Raw genomic sequence first — 26,426 nt, 5'->3', positions numbered from 1 at the left:
AAGTTCATTAAGCCCTGCCTAAACCATACCACAATTCGGCCCCTTAGAGTCAAAGAAACCTATCTTAATTTTTAACAATTTCGAGTTACGTATGGTACTGGACATTAAATGACATGTTGTGTTAAGTGACAAAGAAACTTTTCAAAAAATTCAATGGATAAAAGATAAGTCAATACATATCTCCTGCAAACACTTTCTTGTTAATGTCTGTGTAATGTAAATTTACTTGTGTTTAGGGTCTCCTGTAAAGTAGAGAAAAATGAAATACGTTTCTTTGACTCTAAGGGGCTGAATTATTCTTTTACCTATTAAATATCTAAAATTATGTATGAATTAATTGCATAATTTTAGATATTTTATAGATTAACGAATATTTTTTGACTATTATTTATAATATGGCTTGATATACGCAGAGTTTAATTGAATTTTAAAAACTAACTGACACTATGCAAATTGTAATCTCAGTTCAATGAAAACAAATAATATTATGTATGACTGACAAAGTTTTTTGTGAACTATTTACGTCGGTTCTTAACAACCTACCTCCACCTTTCGCCACTGATTGATATGTAATATTATAACTAACTGTCTTGTTATATTCGGCCCTTTAGTACCAAAGAAACGTATATCATTTTTCTCTACTTTACAGGAGACTTTCAGGTCTCCACACATGTTAATTTTAATTTCACTAACATTAACAAAGAAGTGTTTTCAGGAGATACGTATTAACCGTCGTTTATCTATTTTTTGATAAACGTCACTTAACCTTTTACTGCATAGTGTCGCAAATTTGCGACATTTCAAACTATTTCGATGTAGCCAATGCCATCTGTGTAAATTATCAAATAATATCCTTTTTCGATGCCTAGAAAACTGTTTTACTATAAACATCCTACTTTACCGATTTTATTTGGACATTTCAAAAAATAAAGCATTTCTGCATTATAGTCTCTGCATTTCTGCTTTGACAGTTGACGAATTCGTATGTACGCGAAAATCCGCATTTTAAAATAAATAAAAAAAATATACAGAAGATTGAAATTGGTTGAATAAAAATATCTACACATCAAATAAGTTGTGTACATTAGTTTTTTATAATTGTTTTCATTTGGTTTTGTATTTTGTCATACTAAAATGTAAGATTTCCAAATGTCGCAAATCTGCGACACCACGCAGTAACATACAAAATTTAATGAAATTTTCGAAAAATATTTTTTTTATTATTTTTCCTACATTCACGAGGCATTTTGACATCAAGAAAAAATAAAAATCATGCAGTAAAGGGTTAAGAGCATACATAAGTGAAACGGCAAGTAATTTTCAACTGTATGTAGAACGAAATTACGGCCGCATTGTCATTCGGAGAGCGATAGTCGAGGCATCTGCACGTCAATTCGTTTTGTCATGGCGTCGGATGAAAATATTCTTAAATCGTGTAAAGATGACTAAAAAACTTTACGTATGTACTTAAAAAAGAAAACATGTCAATGAATATACTATTATTATTACGAATATAATAATAAACATAACATAAAAAGGACGCATGTTGAACTTTTATGACAAATTATATTTCGTTTGGCTTCCGTCATTTGCACCCGCGACCCGCATTCCGCGTATCGCCTAGTCATGATCTTTTAAGACCATGCCTCAGCTGAGGTATACATTACCATTACATTAGAGGTATACATACAGCTGAGGTAGCATTAACGTAATATGTTATTTATGTACAGTACCATACGTAACTCAAAATTGCTTACAATTGTGATAGGTTTCTTTGGTCCAAAGGGGTAGAATATGACTGCCATCTTTGAAATAATTAATCACAAGGCAAATATTAAAAACAAATAAGACACATGTAATCAAAATATAACACAGATTTCATACAATATAGAACGACTAAATGAAACAGGGCGATGAAAAATGGGTTTATCGGCTAATGAAAACGGGCATATTGTTCTGATTATAAAATACAATACAACAAGGTTCAAATACGTCGTTACCGTGTTATGTACTGTCACATGCTGTCACGGCAACAAATTTAGTCTATGGTTTTGTCATTCCGCAGAATATTTTGAATGATCACTATATATAAATTCAATGATAGAGAGTGTCAACTCTAATTTATTAGTATTTTGAATTATTATTCATGCTAATTTCAATTAATTTTAACAGTTTCTACGTGTGCCTACTTTAAAATAGCTTGCGATATTGCATCCATAGATAATATTTTAAACAGAAGCCAACCAGGTGACATTAGATAATAGACGTAAACAGGAGACATAGATAATAATTTAATAGAAAATCCACAGAGAAAACCAATAAAAACAAAGAACTACGCGAGTTGAAAATGTGTAGGCCTGCAGATAATAGAAAAAAATGTTCACTGACTAGTGCGGTTCATGATGTAGCGCGATATGCGTGAGGTGACCTCATTGTTGTTCTGGCGATTTTGGCAGATTTTGCTAACTAACAATGTTCGTTTAAAGGTTTTAATGTGCTACGGAATGGGAGTATCAGTCTCATAACATTTTAAATACCAAGAGAAACGATATTACATAGCAGTGATAGCACATAACGTGATGATAATGTATTTGAAGCGTTAATTACAAATATCAAATTGAGGACTTTTTAGTTTTTGAAAACAGACGCCCCAATTACAAATATTGCATATTATAAACCTCTGACCGTAATAAATATTTATAATCCATTCATTATGATTGTCTAATGTTTTCTTCATTTGTCATCTTTAGCAAGGAAATTGGAATAGGTCCGACAAGTCGGAGAGCCAACGCAGTGACAGATCACCGGATCCTGCCAGGAAAAGAAGATTCGACCAAGAAGTAAGCGTAATAATAATATATATCAATATCATTTGCAAGTCTGTATTAGACCTGCGTCATTCATGTACAACTGACTACCCGTAAGTCAGACATGAACCATATTGTGAACAGATGCATCATGGTTGAGCAGTTATTACATCAATTCAACCAGCAATCTTCATAAATAATATGAAGACAGAATCGAGTTGAGACTGATGCAATTGTCAACCGAGAGTCACATATTTTGACGGATTTGAGGAATTTTGTACTTTATGTCTCAAATGACCTAATCAATCAGAGCAAGACATGAAGAATGATGAATGATGAGAACACACATGGTTTGTTAGGCGACATGTATTAACAAAAATTTTATAAAACTGCTCAATTTAAGATATAGTGGACGAAAAATCTTTTTTTTTTTTCGACCAAGTCCGATCCTAATAGGATCATATGGGCCTCCACAGAGTAGAGGTTTGTATTAACAGATTTTGTTTTTTACGAGAAATTGATGTCAGCCACTTGTTCAACCTATTAGGTCCATACCCTGACTCTCACACAAATTGAAAAACAATATGTGTACTTGCCAGACCCAGGATTCGAACCTGAGACCCACGGTGTGATAGTCCAACGCTTAAGCCGCGCGGCCACCGTGGGTGTGAAAAATCTTAGAAATCATATAATGTCTATTTTTACAGCCGTATTTTTGCATCACCGAATCCTTTTGTGACTAATGTTCCGCTATTACGTTAATACTGGTGACTGCCCTTTGTTATTTTAAGTTAGGGTTTTAACAATACTAATTTTGTTTCCTAGATGGCGTCCAGATCTCTCCAAATTTTATATTTTAACATGTTTGCACTTGCTGATGATGTAATCGTCAATTTACTTGCCTCCGATTAGATTCCATGGAAGAACAAGACCGACGGCAATCAGAAACCTTCCACTTCTCCTGAGAACACTTCCAAGCCGCCGCACAAGAAGAGATTCCATCAAGATAACTACCCCGCTCCTATAGCTGGGTACGTAAATCAATTGAAAGTCCTTCCACTTCTACATTCATAAGGATTATTTCCATGTTACTTTTTTTCAATCTTACTATATTTATTACGATGAGAGCTTTAGTGTGGATTCAACGCAAGAAAACATTACTCTATATCGCTATATTCTGTTTGGTCTGGTTGATTATAATAATATACTGAATAAAAATATAAAAAGGTGTCTACTTTCAAAAACCAATAAGTCCACCACATAATATGATCCATATATAACGAAAAATACTTACGTATTCAACGTGTAATTTCGCACAATATATTGTAATGATCCAAAACAACACTGCTGGCAGAAGAAATAGAACTTAATAAGTTAATGTTCAATTCTAAACTATCCTAAATGCCAATTTTTCGAAATACAAACATTTCTGTATAAACCTAAATGCATAGGATTATATTGAATTTAAGATACAGTTATTTTAAGTATCCTAAGGGCGTAATGCTCAATTCGTACTTACCACAAACTTACAGTAAAATTGGTAAATAGCCGAAATCCATCTGTTAACTATAGATTATAGAGATAAGGAATCCTTAACCATAGACTACTTTTGTTATGAACTCGCCCCCTTCTGTATTACCATTTACCACTGACAGCTGCTGTCAAAATAAATTTACGTGTCTATAAACAGCCCATACACTCAAATTCATTTAACAATTGATCTCAATATGGGTATTGAACAACTATTAAATATCCGTGACATTTAATACGACATATTTTCCTTTACTTTCGTTGATTCTGTACATGTCTTAATTTAGTAAAACCGATTATCGAATTGAAATGTCAGTGTCAATGAATTATGAATTAACTTTTCTTATTCGGATTTAGATATTTATGTAATATTAAACCAATAGATAGGTAGTTAAAATATGTAAGTACTTAGTTACCTACACACCAACATGGTAATATTAGTTTTAATCACTCTATATAATTATTCATATCATGGCATATTTGTAATAATTGTAAATGAAAAAATCTGACATTTCATCGGCAAGTGTTACCGTATCGGGAAAAACATGGGTCAAAAAATAACTTATATTATTCACTAATTGCAGAGACATTTAATCATTTTATTTAAATATTAATTGTGTATTTATAGTTATTGAATTTATTTTGTATATTTTTCATATTTTTGTCATCGTTTAACAATTACAAAATAATTTACCTAAATTATGAAAAAGAGAATTTTTATATATGGTAATATTTTCAATAGTAAAACAGAACGAAGCTATTGCAGATTTGGTGGACCATAGACAACTCGATCATAACTATGAAAGGCTTTCTGGATAGCGTTTTGTTGTAATTTTGTTGTAATTATGACAGACGATTGAGCATCGCGCTCTATGTGACATTATTTACCAATTTATTGAATTTTTCAATAATTTGAAATTGGAAAAAATTCCTGAAAATTAATTGTAATTTGAAACACAAAAAATGTTTTTTTAATATTTCGATATTACAGAACTAAAATCGAATTAACCCATTGAAGACAGATTAATAATTACAAGATAAAAAGAACTTTTTATATACAACGTTTTTAAATTTTCTGTTAAACCATATAAACTTGACTTGACTAGCTTAAACGATCAAAAAAAAATTTACTTGACATGTCATTGATTTCCATAGTAACGCACGTCTAGCAACCAATATTGGTGTTGAAATAACTTTTCATACAAAACAGAATTAACTGAAAATGAATTCAATTCTACTTAAAGATGGCTAAAAGTATTAAACGAATGCATTGGCATCGTGTTCTGATATATTCTAAAAGTTTCAAATGTCTAGCTAGTCGGGAAGTTAGTTAAAAATCGATTGCAAGATTTGTACCGGACAAATAACAATACGAGCTAAGAAAAACGTTGTAAAATGGGAAAAATTTTGGAAGCCAGATTTAATTTTGTAGTAAATTTTACAAGTGTTTACTAAAACAGCTACAACTTTTATATTATATGATTAATTTTAATATTTATTCAAAACCTGTGTAAGTATTGAAACAGTTCAATTTAAATTCATCTTTTTAAATATGTAGGGTTTCATGAAATATCTAAATGTAAAAAATAAAACATTTTCACCAAGGACAAACGGTGTCAAATTGACGCTGATTGTCCAGAATCACTTGGTCAACAGCGGCAATTGTCTCCAATGAGTTAAGTATAGATTCGTAATTTCTAAATTTCGCTTTCCTGCACATTTTATGGTTTTGTGCTTAGGATAGTTTAGAATTGAGTAGACGTTATGTTCCCTTTTTGTAGAGTAGGGACGGAGCGAATATCTCTTGAACTTATTCCGTTGTGATGCGCCGACTTTTAAACACTTATTTTCCCCACATTCCTACTTTGGTTAAGTATATCAAGGTCACAAGCTATCTCTATTATTATTGGGCATTGGATTAAAACTCGCCGAATGATTTTTTCCAAGGACGCTGGCTTGAACCAGTGGTTCTGAACTGCGGATTTGGAATTCAAACCCTGTCGTATGTAATATGCATTTGTTACTTGGCTCTGTTCATAAGGTTTTCGGTGGGAAATTTAGGCGTAAATAAATTTCCGTCCGTTAATTTGGTATCACCATTTATGCTTGAAACACAGAAACGTTTATCACAAATTTAATATTGAATTGTGAACTAATCGGTTTTTGAAAATAGATACCTCAAATAACTACTTTTTGAATATAAGGTAAGTATGAAAAGATAAGACGCTTAAGAAACCGATCTGTCACTTGTAAGAATTGAAGAAGAAGACTTGAATATAATATCATACCAAATCTCTTGTTGATTATCATACTAAGCAAAATGGGAATAACTGATGATTTTTAAATATTGTAATGTTCAAATAATCTGTGACTGCAAGATTTTTTTTTTTTTTTAATGTGATTGATGTCTTGTGTTAACAATAATAGAGGCTTTACACATGTGTAGATTTATTACTTTTAACATGCACGATCTCGGAAACCTTCTAACTTTTATTATCGCGACAGTTCAATGTAGATAATATTATATTATTGTCTATGGTTAATGTTCGCAAAAATACATCCATGTATCTGTGAAACCTCTATAATGAGAATAAAAGGTTTATTGGTTTGGAACTACAGTTACCCCTTTTCACTCAATAAGACGTGATGATGTTATTAATTTTTACAAAGTTATTTTTTACTGTATTGTATATTTTAAATAAACAACAATAATTATTTTCCTGAATACCTATTGGCAACATTCCAATAAATTTAGTCTTTAAATTTGAATTGCATTGAACCGTCATTTAATTTGACTAAATTTTCATTAAATCTGTTTTCAATAAAAGAAATAAAGTGTATGTAATCAATTAAATCATTAATTAGGGATTAATTTTTAATTAATTAATCATTTATTATAATTAATTAGTTATTTCAATCAGTGTATTCTCAAACATAAGTTTATTTTTATATAACCTCTACTTTATTATATAGATATCAAGCAATTACCCATGGCTTATATCAGAATGATTATTTTTTCATACTTATCTCAACCAATAAATAATCAATAATCACCTCATTCAAAAAATGCTCATGGAATCGACATCAAAATCGTCATTTAATATTTGTGTACTGCTTTATCGTGCTGCTTTCAAATGTTTTTAGGAAGAAACCGCCACACTCCGGCTGGATAATGGAGCATCCTGGCATGATCGGATGGAAAATACTGACTTACATACATATTTATATTTTATGTGATTTATCTTTAAGGGTTGGTGAGGTTCTGGTATTAAAATTGACAATATTGTATAATGCTTTTCTAAATAATTGTCTGTGTTATTGTTAAAGTGTTCCACTACTCAAAAATCATGTTTGGTCAATTGGACCGCATTATGCATCGCCAATTAAGACAAATCTGGTGTAATATTTTAAGCTGTTTGCGGTGGCAAAAATGCTACATTTTAGAGGTGAGTTGGAAATACTGTCACCAGTTTGTGTACTCAAGTTTCGGATGAAACTACCCATACTCAGTATGGGTGGCCCAATAAACTTATTCCAAAAAACTTGTGATGATATCATTGTGAGTCGCTGGCTAGTTGGTAAACTTTCAATACTATTGACATTAAATGCGCGCGAGCGAGGTAGCACTCAAATACAACTATATTTTAATTTATTAGCCTATGCATGCAAATGACATCATCTTATGTGCGAACAAATAGGTCATAAATTTTCTGTAGCAGCATATTATTCCCTCGGAAATGTGGCGAGGTGACTGAGGTGACGCAGTTTACAATAAAAAAAATCATTGTTATTCATTTTTGTTAACAAGAATATTGTAACCTAACAGAAAAATAATTCATAAATTTAAAATGGTGTTTAAAATTTTATAATTAATGGGACTTTTCGAGAAGCGGAGCTCAGCGTATTTTTAGCGATTCTATTGAAGAATTCATACACAGTCTGAGTTCCCTGAGCCGATACGTATTTCAAATACTAAAATATGGAGTTGGTTTTAGTTTCACTTGAGTACGAAACTTTTGTCGCATACGCACGCCAAACAGTCTATATAGTATTCCAAATACTAGTAAGTATTTTGGAACAAGTTTCTATACTAAGTATTTTTTTATACTGGTAGTAAGTATACTTAGTCTTAAAAATCGACCAGTTTTCCCATCTCTACTACATTTAATGCCATACGCCATATACGTATTTTGCAATCTATATGCATATTACAAAATTCTATATGCATATTACAAAATTCTATATGCATATTACAAAATTCTATATGCATATTACAAAATTCTATATGCATATTACAAAATTCTATATGCATATTACAAAATTCTATATGTATCTGGCAATAAAAATTGTAAATGTGCAACACTAGTGACTGAATTACTGGACATGCAATTAATTAATATTATTTAATCCAGTTTTTAATTTATATAGCGATCCAAATTGTTTGGTATCATTACTACTCTGACAAAAATTTGATTATCATCTCTTCTTCTTAACCGGATGGCTGCCAATAGCGTCTTAAGCCGTGCACTTTTCCGTGAACGGAACGCCGCTCACACAAAAATGACGTCTTTGGACGTACCGCTTTAAACGGGATTTTACTAGTGTAAATCAATTATTTTAAATGTACAAATATGTTGAACACACTACGACATCTATTGGGAATATCGTCACATATGTACTAAGAATTGAAACAGAATTCGTTTATACCACTTGAAACATAAATAAAATTGATAAGAGCTTTGTCACCGGTATAAATGGCGGTGCTACAGGGCTGTGCAATACATTATCACAGTTTATACTACGGGCTTCCCCGAATTCCTGATAAATTCTTAATTTCTGTTCATGTTTGGCATATATAATTTTTCATCTTCAGTTTTAATTCGTGTTCCACTTACATAAACAATTACTTTTGACATATAATTTAGTTTGCGTATTTTCTATGACAAATTTTGTGACAACCCTGATGTGTCATAAACATTTTAATTTTGTTATTATGGACAAATGATTTTTCAATTTCAATTTCAATTTATTTATTTTTACATATTGTGGACATTACAAATTATAAGTTTAAGACGTTCACAACATGACATAAAAAAGAGATAGATAATATGTTATTAAACAGTAGAAATATGTACATACAAAAATATTAATTATATAGGTACATGGAAATACACCGGATGAGTTAAGCAGACCCTATTTTAAAAATTTATAAAATAACGTCCACCTATACTCATCCTCACGTAGGTGGAATATATCAACACCCGAAGCAATTTCGTTGAACATAGTTATCGCCCTCCCAATTGGCATTACCAGTGGCAGGTTGGTTCTGCACCTTGGGAGAATAAACAACTGATGTTCTCTATTTCTAAGATAGTTATCAGGGACACACAGGTCAACACTGCCCAGAATGGCAGAGTTCTCATTTATACCTCGTATAAGTCGAAAAAAATACATAGCTAAATAAAGATTTCTTTTAAATTGCAAACTGCAGTATGTAAGCATGCCTAAGAGAAAGTCAGTTGGATAAAGCCACGGATAGTATCCATACAACCTCAAATAAAGGAGTCTCAAGAATTTCTTCTGAACCCTCTCCACCATAAGGCCATACTTCAACTGATGCGGTGCCCAAACAATAGACCCACTCTCAAGTCTGCTTCGAACTAAAGAATTAAATAAAAGTTTTAATACCGTAACATCCGAAAAGACCCGGGAAGTACGCATGACGAAGCCCAACATTTTAAGCGCCTTGTTACAAATGGTAACTATATGGCTAATAAATGTCAGTTTACTCTCAAACGTAATGCCAAGATCCCTTACAGATGATATTCGTGACAGAACTCTGCCATGCATCGAGTATTGGAAAAACAACACTTTTGAGGCTCTGGTAAACGACAAAAGATTGCATTTATCAATATTGAATTCTAGTTTGTTACGCCTGCCCCAATCTAATATATTATCCATATCAAGTTGGAGCTGACGACAATCGTCCAAGGTGACAACTTCCAAAAAGAGTTTCAAGTCATCAGCGAACAACAAAAACATAGCATTTTTTATTACCAATGCTATGTCATTTATAAAAATCGTGAACATCAACGGCCCTAAGTTTGAGCCCTGAGGGACACCAGAAAATGTGTTAAAGGTCTGTGACTGATAAAGGCCGTACGATACGTATTGTTGACGGTTCCTAAAATAACTCCCGAATAGCTTCAAAAATCGATCAGACAATCCAATAAGTTGGAGTTTTTCCATCAGGACATCATGATCGACTTTGTCAAATGCTTTCGAGAAGTCATTGTAAGAACAGTCAACCTGGTGACCTCTATCCAGGGCCGATGACACATAATTGGTAAATACCATCAGGTTAGTTTCCGTTGATCGGCCTGCTCTAAATCCATGCTGTTCATTTATTATAAATGACTCAATTTTTGGAGAAATCATGTTGTGCATGATCATCTCAAGAACTTTTGCTGGTGCAGAGAGAACAGCTACCGGCCTGTAATTTTCCACTGATGACTCTGTACCACTCTTATGGATTGGAGTAACCTTCGACATCTTCCACGTTTCCGGAAAGATACCTGTCTCCATTGTAAGATTATAAATATATGCAAGTGGGCCTTTGACAAAATCAACACACCCCTTTAAAAAAAATGTAGGGACGTTATCAGGTCCCAAAGAGTGAGTATTTTTTAGTTTTTTAATAAATTTTAACACATCACTCTCATCAACTGGAAAAATATCAATGGACTGGGCACCGCATGATGGCTGTCTTGACGCAGAGGCAACATCCAAATAAGGAATACTACTTGCGTAGACAGACCTGAAGTGACCAGCAAATGCTTCTGCCACTCCATGTCCGGTCACCTTTTCGCCTTTCCAACTCATCGAATCGGCATACCCGCCATCCCTTCTTAATGATTTAATATAATCCCAAAACGATTTGGGATTTTCACGAATGCAATCTTCTACCGATTCCATATATGTTCGATAGGCCACTCGAACAGCTTGCCTCACTCTCAAGCGATAAAGGCTAAACATTTCATAGTCGCGTTGACCATGCTCAGCCTTCCAAGCTTTGTGATAGCAATGCTTGATCTGAATGTCCCCAATAATCTCTCGAGAAAACCACCTCGGGTATCGCCTTCCACCACGACATGGCGACTTCCTTGAAAAACATTCATCAAACACATTATATACAGTATTATAAAAGAATTGTACCGCCTCATTTACATCACAAATCCCGAGCAACTCACTCCAATCTACTTCACTCATTAATGAGTAAAGTAGCTCGAAGTTTCCACCTTCAAACTTCCATCCCCTGCACCGATCGGTTTCATGTGAGGGTATGTCAGTTCGCAGCGGGCGAATCGACCGAAACCTGAGCACAAAAACCAAAGTAGGATGATAGTCATCCTCCCGTACAAGAGGGGACATGCATCGGGAAACTGACAAATTGATGTTGCTGAATACCCTATCCAGAAGCCCATTACTAGAGTTAGAAATATCATTGTACTGAGAAAATCCAAAAACAGCGCACATAAATTCCAGGTCACTATTGACCCTTTCACCGTTGCGCGCTGAAGTTAAATTAAAGTCTCCCAACACAATAATACTTCTGTCTCCAATCAAGTTGACACTAGATAGCATATTCTCAACAAAACATTTATACACCTCCACGTCACTGGCTGGAGGAAAATATACAACACAAACGTAAATAGTGACTCCATCACAGGTTAGTTTCACCCAAAGGTCCTCATTTGGAGTCTCTAAAGCATGGACACGTTCGGCCTTCAACCCCTCCATGCTTCTAACCCCCAAAAGACAGCCTCCACCCTGCCTGTGGCCTGCGCCGGAATCTCGATCCCTCCTAAAGACTAAGTACTCACTTCCAAAATATTCGCGATTAAAAACACTGTCATTAAGCCATGTTTCAGTTAACCCTATGACATCATAGTCGTCAGCCAAAACATTTCTCAAAAAATCGACAGCTTTTGTCTTTAAGCCACGTACATTTTGGTAGTAGAACAATAATTGCCTTGGGCAATTATTATTTTCATTGTTAAGTCAGCTGGTTGGCAGCCGTGGTGTTTCAATTTTTGACACCCATTCTTTAATGAATGAGTAACGTGGCCAATTATCGGGCTTTAGAATCAACGTACTCAGTTTAACAGGGATCCCTATCTTAAAAGATGCGTAGTCCCCTTTTGACTTTAGCTTTGCAATTGTAAATTCGGCGTTACAATTTGCAAGTTTTTTTAAATAATTAGACATATCTGCAGCAGACGTCTCTGGGTGAAATGGGTAGAAGTGGTAGTTTTTAACTACATCGCTCCCCTTCACTCATCCGCCTAAGATGCCACGGACAGCCGCTGGTCGCTTCTTCTTCGCTACTGTAGACCATTTTCCGTCTTCAGTAGATTGTCCAACAGCCGAAATGTCTATGACGTCACGCTCTGGATTAGAAGTACTTTCCCGCGTTTTTGGGATCTCGGTCGTAGACTTTTTATTGGTGTTATCCAAAACCTTCTGTGACCTGGTTATTCGGGACGTCATCGTATTAGATAGAGTCGCAGCTGTTGTTGTTGATTTCTGTTTGACACTCGATTCCTTAATTGGCGCATTACCGCTAATTACCAATTTGGATTTTGGCTTGCTCGGTAAAGCGGCGAGCGGTGCATCGCGCGGGGCCGGAGGGGGGCACACCATTTGACAGGTACACGTTTTATTCAACCGTTCTTCTAATTTTTCAACTTTTTTTAGCAATAACTCCACAATCACTAAGACACGATTTGGTGCAGCAGACACGAGATCTTCACCATTGCACTGAACTGCTTTGTTTACAGTCGACATTTCTAAATTTAAATGAATTAAATTCAGTCAATTTTAAGGCTAAGAGGAGAGCACACAAAAACAGTCGTCTCACGTCGGCGGTTATAATTATCTTTCGGCGCACTCTTCATTTATTTGGTAAATTTTTATAAATAAATTTTAATTAATTTTCAAAAACAATGTATTTAGAACGTTTTATTTTTGCAATAAAATTCGTGGCATGCAAGGTCGGTCATACACCTACCGGCAGGACTAGACTACCGACTGGATCTAGAACAGGTGCTGCTATACGCGGAATCGGCCTTCTCTAAGTTTCCCATATTTTCTGCAAGCCTTGTGGCGGATGCTATATGTTTTTCAGTAAAGTAGTCTTTGGGTCACTCCGCCTCATCGGTGTTCGTCGTCTGCCTCTTTTATCAGGAACATTGTTTTTTGGCCACGTATCTCACTGATGAACAGCTCGTGCAGTATCGAGGTCATGGTTCTCTGTTCCGTTCATGACACCATCAGTCGTTGCCAGCACCACATTCGGCTTTTCCTTTACCTTCGCTCGTTGATAATGTCCAGTCCACCCCATTTAAACAAATGGATAATCATTATTGCAATTTATATATTTTTTTGAGTTAGTTATCGACTGCTTAATCTACAAACCAGCCAACTGCACTATTGACCAAAAATGAGATTTTGATGGCATTTTGTTATAAAGTATGTTTTCTATACTCACACAAAATTTCAAACTCCTAAACCTATAAATAAATGCGTTATCGTTCTTCACACAAAACAACCAACTAACTGCAGGTGCCAAATTTCCAATATCGTAAATGGAACAACTCCGCTCTTTATATAAATTTTCTTTATTATATAAAAGGGAAGCTAAAATAGTGTATTAATTCATAGTGCAGCTTATTTATAAAAAAAAAAATTCTAAGTGTATTTTTGGAATTGTTAAATTACGTTCGATAGTAAGATTATTAGGTTTTTCCTCCAAATAGAGTTGGCCAAGCATTCAATATGTTGTGTTGTAGGTAACTTTTTTAATAAATTGTATTTAATTGCATGTCTTATAATTCGCTCACTAAATGTCTGTAATACCTATTACCGACTCTTTTACTTACTCGACCTGAAGAGAGTTTTAAATTAAACGTTATACCACTAATTACGTACATATTTGTCAAAATGTCACTTGATATATAGATGCATAATGCAGTCCATTAAATACCAGGGATACATACAAGTTTGAACATAATATCTGTTACTCTAGTATTGGCCATTCATGTTTTCTTAGTCCACATTTATACAATGCATTTCTACAGCAACTACCAGCTGCATTTTTGGAAATACACTGTGGACTATTGAGACCAGAGTCAAAAAATACCGACAATAAACAATCACTCATTGACTTATTATTTTTCGACTTGTTTACACATTGGAAATCCGTCATGAACATCAATATACAATTATCTTATACCTACATCGTTTTGTGTCCTCATTGTGGCAGTAACATAAAAGTCAAATCAGATCAATAAATGAACAAAAAAATCTCTGCGCAATTTTTAAAACGCAATGTGACAGTTGCAACCGTAAACGAAACCCGTGTTAACAAATTTTAAACGTAAACTTATCCATTTACATGTCAATTTTCTTTCACCTGCACGATTTTATTAGATATCTTTGGATTTTAGTTGTGAAGCCATCACCAGCGTTTACTATGCAGCGTAAAGGCAAAGGGAGCCATTAACAAGTTTTGTTGTCATAAATAATTACTAATGCCATAAGAAATCACATGGCTACCATAAACTGGAAATAATTTCTTTGCTAATTTGATATCGTTTTTTTTCCTTTGCCATTTGGCTTCATGGTGTATGCTTCAGTATTAGGACATTCAACCAATTCCCATTGCTCATTAGAGAGCTGTTTGATCAATTAGATCATGAAATATTGTATTTTCTATTTCACTTTTCGGCCCTGTTTTTAAACAATTAATGTAGTGGAAAATCCAAATGCAATTGTTACATCAAAATTTATTTATTTAAATGAGATTATTTTGGATAAAATTTTGTTAATTGTAAATTTCTTTCAGTCCCTATTGTCATAATGGTTTTTTAGTAGTAAGTTAACAGGTTATAGTTGTTCAATCTTAAACGGACCATATGGGCATCTTAAAATTCTAAAATTAGTTTCTCTAAATCAAAATATGTATATATATAAAAGTAGTTTACGATATACAGTAGAATGTCTATTGTCCAGACTTATTGACGATGAAGGATTTCGGCAACACCTAAGAAACATACCTACCTATTAAGAAAAAAATTAATATGGTGCCAGGCGGGACTCAAACGTGCATCCATCAGATTCCAATAAATGTGCAACACCCGTGATGTGTACCCCAGGTTGTTGCCGATATCTACTATCTGATCACTACTCCAACAAAATTACCATCAATCTATAATGCATTCCACAGTCATGTTTTTAAAATCAGCTTTGTTTGACCAAAGAACTTTAAAAATACCAGAGATTTTTATCGAATATCGACCTCTAAGATCCTTGCACCCGTAACATTTAATAAGTCAATTCACAAAGACCTCGTAGTTCTTGTCTTGTTCTGCATATTTTTCAAACGTCGCCAATACAATAATTTATTATTAACCCTTTCACCGCGGAGCATTTAATTACTATTTATATTGTATTGGTATTGTTCAGCGAAATGAAGCCGTGTTTCTTGCGTATAACGCACAGTAGAACCTCAATTTTATTATTATTAACTTAACTATGAAACGTTATACCATCATGTTGCTTCTCAGTACAGCTACCAAATTTAAACACTTTCTACTAAATTAACTAAAAATAATTACCACTAACTTCATATTTAACACAAAAACAATGAATTTCAGCAACACATGCTCGCAGTTTTTAAATGACTAGTCATTCAAATCAATATTTACCGGCGACGTATACAAAAAATATTTAATTCAACCGTAGAAATTCTATCTTAGTCTTACGCATATTGCGGAGATATAAGCTTGCCGAATGCTTTCTCACTCGCACTCATTGTTCGTTTTTGTTCAGGCCTTGACAAAAACTGTGGAATATTCACCTCCAACGTAACGAACTTCATAAATTGTAATTTATTACGTTGAAATAAATAATTATTATATTTTTACGAAGAAATAATATTATTAGTTTCCAACATCCCTTAAGCAAACTTGTTATATTTAAGGCTTAATTAGGTACGTTTACCGTTTAAGATACCATTTGGAATTGTTAAAAATCATTTTGAACCTTGTTAATGTAAGCATTGATAACACAATCATATAATTTTTTTATGTTCAAACTATTTTATATCCATGTATATTAATATACTTATAAATTCGCACCTGAACAATTTACCACGTGGACCATTGCACACGCGTATATATTGTAAAAATTAATAGCAATCATCATCACATTACAAAACAATTTAGTACCCACCTCGGTAAAAAGAGCTTTATCACAATAACCGTAGTTTTTGATGAAATCAGTTCAAATGACACGTCATACATTAAATTTCTCTTCATACCGATGGTGAAGGTAGGCTGTTGAGATTAGACATAAATTCTTTCCTTTTTTTGACCATGTCCGATCCTAATAGGATCATATTGGCCTCCACAGAGTGGAGGTTTGTATTAACAGACTTTTGTTTTTATGAGAAATAGGTATTAACCACTTGCTCAACCGGTCCATACTCTGACTCTAAATACAAATTGAAAAACTACATATTGAGTATTTGCCAGACCCAGGATTCGAACCTGAGACCCACGACATTATACGCTCGGCCATCGTGGGGTCAACTAAACTGTGCTAAACTTAGTCAGTCATACTCATTTGTTTTCATTGACCTAAGAATACAAATTCCAAATGGTATTGGTTACTTTTTAAAATTCAATTTTAACCCTGCCTAACCAAACCATGAAAGGTAAAAAATATTCTTCTATCTATTATGGTTTGGTTTAGGAAGGGTTGATTAAATTTTAAAAACTAACCTAAACCCTCTGCAACTTAGTTCAATGAAGTATAAGTATGTCTGACAAAGTTTAGTATGCACTATTTATGTTTAATCTTCACAGAATACCTCAACTCTTCGCCACCGCTACATACCAGCCAACATTATTTAATCTCGGCAACAGATGGCACTAGAAGTATTAGAGTGGTGATGCGCAAGCATATATCACAATATAATTGTTGGCATGATGTGTCGTGTTTAAACGATATTATCGCAAAACAAAGATTTCAGGATTACTCTACTTTTCCAGAGAGGGCCTCAATTGTGTACTGTCCACACAAATAATGGTTAAATAATATCGTCACCTCAATACAACAACTAGATAACTCTGATTTGATCATTGTTGGGAAAATTAAATTTAAACTTTACTTGATTAATATATCTAGGCTATAATTATTATTTAAAATAAAAATGGAAAATTGTGCTTGTCTAATTGGGAACAATTAAATAATGTTCAGTTGTATGAAAGAATATTGTAGATATTAATTCTTTCAAACACAACATTAATACAGTTCCCATTAACTTCTGACACAGTTTTATCATTTTGTAGAGAAGGAAATGTAGAATAATATTCAATAGCTAACTCAAAAACATTGAAAATCAACTTATCTATTATTTGTAGTATTCGGGTGTCAATATGGATTGGAATGTATCACTTACAATTTTGAATTATGCTAGTTTACAGCCAATTAAATGGGTTAAGCAAGTGAATTTTTTTTATTATCCATATGTGAATGGTAAAAAAAATTGTGAAATAAAAATATATGTCAATTGTCCACGTAGTCAATTTTCAGTGAAATTTTTGAACTAATCTTTTATATGTTAGTATCAATCGAAAACAGAAGTTACATTTTGGATATAGATGACTTATATGCCTTTTCGTATCGCCTAAAACCTACAAAACCGCAGCATGATACGAAATGTTTAATTATCATCAATTTTTGTTAGATGTAATAGGATAAGCTCCCGAATGACTAAGGTATTATGCCGTAACCTGAATACCCATATCAGAGGAAGACGAGAAAGCTAAAGCTAAATCTTTGTCCGATTGGCGAACTGCGGACAGTCAGAGGCGCCGATTAATCTGTTACCCGTGATATTTGTTTTTAAATGTGCTCTCCATCATTTCTCAGATCCCAAAGCTCGGCGAGGTCGCCTCCGGGAAAGTCATTCAGCCAAAACGATCCGCCCAACGCTGAAAAGGCCGCAACCAGTAAATGGTCGGATCCGCCAGGTACTATTATTACCACCGACTTCCGTGTTATATCTTGTTTCGCCCGCCTAGCAGCCATGACACCCTCCAGGATGGTCTATTTTTTTAGATTTAAATAATTTTGTTTTTTCATTATTGTAATAAATATTTTACTAACATGCTGCTGTGATGGTAATGTACCTATTTTTAATTATTATATATTATATTCGTCTGTTTTTTATTAATTTATTTAAATAGTCAATCTCAACATCGCTTGGATAATTCTCATATGACATACTACTATTTTTAAAGTGTAAAAGTTTTGTATTTCAATAAATAGATGTCAGTAAATTCACAATTTTGAATAAAACAAAATGGCCTCTTTGAAAATTTGGTAGGCATCTCGTCCTTCTCTGTTAAACTTCCACCCAAGCATGACGAAGAATAAAACCAATACAATATAAATTAATTATGCAAACTTTGTTTCTATTGAACTTAAAATACAAATTGTAAATATTCGTCATTGTATAATAAATACCTCCTATGTAGTGATTTTGACGAAAATGAGTTGATCCACGTAAACCACGTGCTACTACCACTATTGGTTATATATTTCTCGGAAGTGTTTTCAAATTATAAATAAAAATAATGTTACATTCTTAAATCTTGTGAATTATTCGTTGAATAAAAGAGATAGTTAATTACTTATTTTTGCTTTTTTACGTTCTGCTCTGTTCATTTTGACACGTCACTCACTAGTGTACTGTGCTCGTACACTTTTCAGTTACTAAATCATTTAGTAGTAACTAAATCATTCGCCACTCGACTAATCTGAACCGGCCTATAGCCTATTACTTCGGCACAATGTCACCGAATAAGGTCCCGTGATTTTAGTCTGTGGCCATCTTGTTTTTTCAAAACCGTATTTGGTAGACATCGATAAAGCTTTTAATACCCGATACTAAATTGCAAAAAAACATTTTTTTTTCAAACAAAGGAATTTAATAACTTGTGATTTGAAAATGATACTTTAGTTTTTACGGCTTATTATTGCATTGTTAATAGTGCTTACCTTTACAAAACAGTAAAACCAATTATTTATTGACTATTTAAATAAAATATGACATTCTAGAATATTTAATTGTATTTTTCAGCAGCCAAGCAGTTCCCTTTGAAAGCTGTTTATTTTAAGGCAACAAGAAATGGTCAGAAACATAATAAAAATAGTTTTTTTTTTTTAATCCCTAGGCTATTCACAATTTTATATTTTTAAGTTATACCTATGTGCTCAATTCTCTCATTTCTATTTTACTCGCCGACCAAGCTGCTGACAAATGATGGCTTCTGTAATTTCAATTGTTTCTACTTTCGGCCATATATATATATATTTATTATGCAGCTAAAACAATTTGCTTCTTATCTTTCCCATATTGTAAGTTGACAGTTTACCCGGGCTGTTACACAACCTTTGATGGGTTTAACAAAAATTATTTCATTCAAAACGTTATTTAAATTAAGTTGTTAAAACAATCATTTTTTTTATTAGCAGAGCAGCCAACAACGCAAAATATTTTTGTTTAACATTTTAAATGAAATTTTCCTTTTCTTGTGCTTTTTTTTTATAGAAAATCGTGAGTACATGTGTTGACCACAGACATACCTCTTCTTTTGCTTCTATGATGTTCCGGAAACAAATTTAATTCAATGCTTACATTTTTGTCTATAGTTTATAAATTACGCCATTATTGTTAGTAAGTAATAAAGCCTAATATTGGGTAGTATTTATAAAATTTAACTTCTAGCATTTAAAATTAATTTTGACTTTTTTTCATGATGGATTACTTAAATGAAAAATTGGATTCGTTCCAGCGTTGCCAGATAATTATTTTACCAAATCGGGATTTAGGAGCAAACAACAGAACAACCTAAAAAAACGTGTATGTAGTTCAATATTTCTAATGAGTATATCATGTTTGATAGAACAAGTGATTCCGATTTTATTAACTTCTGCATCTGACCATTTTAAATTCATCTGAGAAAATACCCGTCCGGTATAACAATTAGATGTTGATATGCTTAAAATAAATTTAATTAGCTTGAAAATATTTTTAGTCTCTTTTTCCGGGAATAACTGATGCCATTAATCTGTGCACATGAGTCTTTCGAATTTTTCGCAATCACATCAATAGAAGGTGTCAGCAAGCTAAATTCTTCATACATCAACGCATCTATTATATACACAAGACTGCTATCGGCAGCTATCGAGGGTAGTTTTGTATCAAAGTATTAGCACTTATTGTAACTATTACAATAAGTTAGTTGTAATTGTTACATTAAGTGCTATGTTTTAACAGCACCTCTCTTAGGTGTGCTAAATTTTAGAGCGAGATAGAAAGTTTTGACTGTTTAGATGGCTAACTTATTGTAACAATTATAATACTTCGATACAAACATATGAAAAACTACCCTGGATAGCTGAGGATAGCAGTCTTGTGTATATAATAGATCCGCAGGTCCATATCTACTTCTCCAGTCAAATTTAATATCGACTGCATTCTCTATATTACAACGTTTTTCTTAGCTCGTATTCTTATTTGTCTGGTGGTTCTTTGTCCGGTACAAATCTTGCAATTGAATTTTAACTAACTTCCCGACAAGCTAGACATTTGAAACTTTTAGAATATATCAGAACACGATGCCAATGCATTTTTTTAAATACTTTTAGCCATCTTTAAGTAGAATTGAATTCATTTTCAGTTAATTCTGTTTTATATGAAAAGTTATTTTGACACCATTATTGGTTGCTAAGGGGTCTGGGGTCCTAGCAACTAAATTATTAATATATACATGCGTTACTATGGAAATCAAAATGACATGTCTAGTACAATTTTTTTTGATCGTTTAAGCTAGTCAAGTCAAGTTTATATGGTTCGACAGAATTTAAAAACGTTGTATATAAAAAGTTCTTTTTATCTTATTTTTGAAACTTATTTCGTTCTTCAAGGTTATGAAACATTGCAAAAATGTTTTTGCGCGAAAAATTCTAGTGCTGATCGACATATTGTTTGCAGTTTTTATTGAATTTTAAATGTCGTATTTGTTGAATAATCGTGAATTTAGATTTCCGTGCGGGACAATCGTTTTTTGCTTAAAAAGAGGACATCTGGTAATGCTGGTTCGATCCCCACACCTGGACAAAAAATGCGTGTTATTTCAACGTTTGTTTAATCCAATGCAAGGACAGTGACAGGTTGGGCGAAAGGCTGACAACTACTATTTAAAAAAAAAAACTACAAACCTCCATTCTGTAAAGCCGTATAATATGCTCTGATTAAGAGCAAAAATAGTCATTTTTTTCTATAAGCTAATTAGAAACTATTAATATTTTAACTTAAAACTATCCCAAAAATTAACAAAACAAAATTTTGTCACAATGAAGTAACTCATTGACATGTACATAAATAGATAAAATTTTAATTTCCAAATTATATTCTTTAAAAATCGAGTTATTTTTTTAAATTAATATTTTGCATGTTGTTTTTTCTCTTTTATATTGGCAGCGATGTAAATAATATGACAGCCTGAAAGAGATCAAACTGGGATTTTAGTTTTTATTTTCCTAACCTGTAATAGTTATACATTGTTGTTTATTCCAGCGCATCAATGTGAACACCGTCGACAGTGCTCCGAATATGCCGTGAAACAGGGACACGGCGCAATCTTTCAATTTGTTTCTTGCTTTTCAGCGAGTTTTAGATCTGGCCAAGTCTTGTTGCAGTCCCGGAATATATGTCACGGATTTGCGTGTTCTTATTATCGGTTTTGTTTAGGTGAAGGAAACAAACAAAGCGATACGAGCGAGAAGCCCAAGGAAGATGAAGACTCCAAGGGACAGCAGAAAGAGTCCCCCGGCAAAGGAGGAACCGGACTGCCCAAACCGAAGCTAGGAGACCAAGCAGGGGAAAAACAGAATGACAAGTACAAAATTATGCCTAAATAATTTACTACTATTCACAAAGCCAAATGCAAAGATATCGACATTATGTATAAATCTAATTACGAATCGTATATATAGTTAACAGCTTAGCAAAATAATAAATAATATGACATCACTTCTGGTGATCAAAGGTGTTGCCATTTAAAGCCGGGTACTCATTAGCGAGCCGTAACTGTAACCGTTCCAGATACTGTAACCAACTCGATATGAAATAATTATTTATTAGGCTCGCGAACGAATCATTTGGCATCATACTGGTTACTGTATCTGCAACAGACACAGTTACGGTTCGCTAATGAGTATCCGGCATTTGAAATCCTGATAAGCCAATTAAATATATTTTCCGGAGTTGATCCACTAGTGGATAAAGGCATCCGCTAGCTCTTTCCACTCTTGTCTGTCTTAGCTGTCACATGCATCTAGCGAATTTTACAAATCAATGTCTATGCAGAGGGTTTTGGGACGTCCCTGTGGTCATTTAGTGCCCCTTGGGTACCACTCTATGTCAGCATTTGTCCAGTCATTGTCCACTTGCTGAGCCACAGGTTCAAGCCATTTTCATTTTATCTGTTTAGCGACCTCTATCACATTACGTACTCTTGTCTGCTTAGTTTCTGTAGTGTTTTTCTGCATTATGCCCAACATGCACCTTTGTCATGATCAGGTATGGCGCAGGTGGCTTAATTGATAAATCACATTGACAAGAATCCGTTAGACGCGGATTTGAGTTCTATCCAGCATCTACATTTTTTTCAACATTTTTTTTTAATGGGTGTGCTTCTGACGTGTTTCCGAATTATGTACATTCAATAAAGAATGTTACACTCTTAAATCTTGTGAATTATTCTTTGACTATAAAGAAGTCTAAACCAAAAATTTTGAATTATAATTCGTTTATTCTTATACAAATTAAATTAAATGAAATACTACACTATACTCGAATTACACTTAAGTGTTTTGAATGCTGTCACTTACATTTCTCAATTCTGCCATCATTTATTGATGTTGCCACTCACTAAGAGGCCATCCATAGACTGAAACCGTATGCGGTTTAGAACCATGTGCCATAATAAATTTATGATTTCTGTTCATACAAATATATTTTCACTAAGTTTGTAAGTGTAAGTGTATTAACGGATACGATCAGATGTTTATATACTTTGTCAAAATATATTTCCATGAACAGAAAGCATAAGTTTAGTATGGCAAACGGTTCAAAACCATATGCGGTTTCAGTCTATGGATGGCATATGGATCAGTCACCTAACGTTAAGCGGTAGTTAAGTATAACTATGCATTACGCCCTTGCACCATGTGTAGTTTAGTAGAATTAACATATAATATGATGTGATGTGTTTCAGATTTCCCAAGACGTCGAGTGCGCCTCCGCCTCTTAATCAGCAAGGCGGGAGACAATCAACAGGATGGGTGGAACAGAGGACCGAGTTTAAAGGAAACGTCCAATACACAAATCCCAATCAATTCAACCAGTTTAATCAGGGACAGAATTTTAACAACGATAACACAAACCCTAACGACAGGCAACAATACAATCCGAACGGTAACTTCCAACCAAACTATAATGTAAATACTGCGCAGATATTCCAAGGAAATATACCCTACCTACTGCCACCACCGCCTCCTCCGCCGCCTACCCATTCTCAAAACAACTTCATCCACAATTTCAATCTACCCCAAGGACCCGTCAATCCTTCAAACCCGCCTCCTAATATAGTGAGCATGTCCCAAACTGGTCAAAATATGTCCACCATTCCACAAAATGTGATATCGAATATAACCCAAGCCCCGCCCAACATGGTGTCGGATGTAACGGCGCACATGCAAACGATGCCACCGAATATGACAGCGCAGAACATGAATCAGAATTCGGTGCAGTTCGAAATGGCGCAAACGATGATGGGAAATATGGTGCAGCATATGCCGCCCTCCGTTCAAAACGCGCCGCCCGGAATGGGGCAGAATATTTCAAATGCCGGACAAAACGTTCAAGGGATGAATCAAATGATGCCCGGTAACGTTCAGCATAATATGGGACAAGTGCCGCAGTATATGAATCAAAGCGCGCCCAATAATATGAATCAGAATATATCACATCACATCGGACACGCGTCGAATATGCAGAGTATGAATCAATCGCAAGTCGGACCGCCGGTAACGAATCAAAACATGATACACGCGTCGATGATGGCTGCAAATGCGCCGAATATGACTGTAAACATGGGAAATAATATGAATCACAACGTGCAGAACCCGATGGGGCAGATGGCGATGAGTATAGCGCCTTCTATGGTGCCTCCGCCTCCTAACATGATCAGCGGGCAGCAGAACGTGCCGAATATGGTGCCACCGCCTATCTTACCGCCAAATATGACAAGCCGACCTCACATGGGACAGATGGCTAGCATGGGAAACGTTGGACATCATGGAGCGCCTCAAAATATCGCAGCTGCACCCCCGCCACCTCCGCCACCCGCCGTTCATAACATGACGAATCAGCCACCATATCCTTTTTGGATGAATTAATGTTGATCATCAGACCATGCAGAGATGCTATGAGGTTTTAATACCGAACTATCAATAACATCACACACATTATCGTAAACAATAATAGAAAATATTTAAAATGTTTGATTATATATTATGAAGTCTCCAATGTGATTGAATCTAGTAATATTTGTATGGTGTCTTTGCCTTCTCATGTCATTTCCACTCTTCATGTGAATAATTATTGCGGTGCTTTGAAGATAGGGATCATAGTCCAGTGAGTCCAGCGCTGGTCTTTCATCCGAGCTCCAGGTTCGAACCCGGTGAGGTCACAATATATTTATGTGATTTTCTCAAAATCTGGGTATTAGTGATTGTTTCACTTCTATTACTAACTACACTACTGTCATTGTGCCTCGTGGCCTGTTGTGTAAAAAAAGAAAACAATAAAAAATCAGTTTGATGATGTCAATGAGTCATTTAAAACATCTGTCTGACACGTGGTGGAATTTACAATTTACAGGAGTATCTACGGTCAATCCGTATAATATTTCAACTGTATAATAATATTAATTGAGGTGCTGAAAATTGAACCAATACAAATGCACCGGTGACCAGGAATAATCTGCAATTTTTAATACTATGAAAAATATTGATATTTCTCTATTAGTCTTTGGTGGTAAAGGACAAAGCACGAAGAAAAAAATTGTACAGTTTATATGAGTATAGAGTATAGTAGTGGCGAGAGATGGAGGTAGGCTGTTAAGATTCAACATAAATAGTGCACACTAAACTTTGCAAGTCATACTTCTTATTTGTTTTCAATGAACTAAGAATACAATCTGCAGATGGCGCTGGTTAGTTTTTAAAGTTCAATATTAAACCCTGCCTAACCAAACAATAATAGTTTGTGTATGCTATGGGCAATCCAACAAGCAGTGCACACTTTTTCAGTCATACTTATTTGTTTTTATTGAAATATACAGTCGAACTTGGTTATTACGAGGAAAATGGGACCGACTGAATTTGCTCGTTATATCAGAAAATAGGTATTTTTAAATGAGCGGTCACATAACACAAAAAGTTGAAAATAAAAAATCTGAAAACCATCGTAAAAATCCCCGAAACAAGCATGGCGTTCATAAACTACAAAATAAGTTGTTTATTGTAATGAACGCTGGTAGGTACCTACTGACTTCACAAACCTTGGATTTTTCAACTATGTGCGTGGATACTTTTTCAATATTGTCGGCGTAAACACCAATTAGGTAGGTACTTAGACACTTAACCCTTTAACAGCCACTGACGAGTGGTTCTCGTCATGGGCATCTACTTTCGTGCGCCCGTGACGAGCGAAACTCGTCGCGCCGTTTTTGCGCCTAATATGAGTCATATATTTATTTTTTCAATTTTAATACGTGTATTGACATCTATGGGCAAGCTCTGCAGGCAGAAACGTTTGAAAAGTCAAATACATCGCGAGAATAAAGGGGATTCCCGAGAGACCCATTCAGGGTTACCGATTTCTTC

The 26,426-nt window shown here is 34.3% G+C and overlaps 1 protein-coding gene across 1 annotated transcript in view; it reads left to right on the top strand.

Moving 5' to 3' along the window:
• Window positions 1-26,426, top strand: part of LOC147072658 (uncharacterized) — a 38,159-nt gene extending 11,733 nt beyond the window's left edge. Inside the window, exons 9-13 of the mRNA XM_085945836.1 lie at window positions 2,751-2,840; window positions 3,720-3,838; window positions 18,336-18,436; window positions 22,225-22,372; window positions 23,753-26,426. Of these exons, the coding sequence (XP_085801962.1) occupies window positions 2,751-2,840; window positions 3,720-3,838; window positions 18,336-18,436; window positions 22,225-22,372; window positions 23,753-24,935 (1,641 nt within the window). The 3' untranslated portion in view covers window positions 24,936-26,426. The remainder of the gene's footprint in view (window positions 1-2,750; window positions 2,841-3,719; window positions 3,839-18,335; window positions 18,437-22,224; window positions 22,373-23,752) is intronic.

Source organism: Rhyacophila brunnea, unplaced genomic scaffold, assembly GCF_057557595.1.
Source record: "Rhyacophila brunnea isolate RB1 unplaced genomic scaffold, BYU_Rbru_1.0 scaffold_19, whole genome shotgun sequence".
In the NCBI taxonomy this organism is placed as follows: domain Eukaryota; kingdom Metazoa; phylum Arthropoda; class Insecta; order Trichoptera; family Rhyacophilidae; genus Rhyacophila; species Rhyacophila brunnea.
This window is presented reverse-complemented; position numbering and strand designations above follow the sequence as displayed.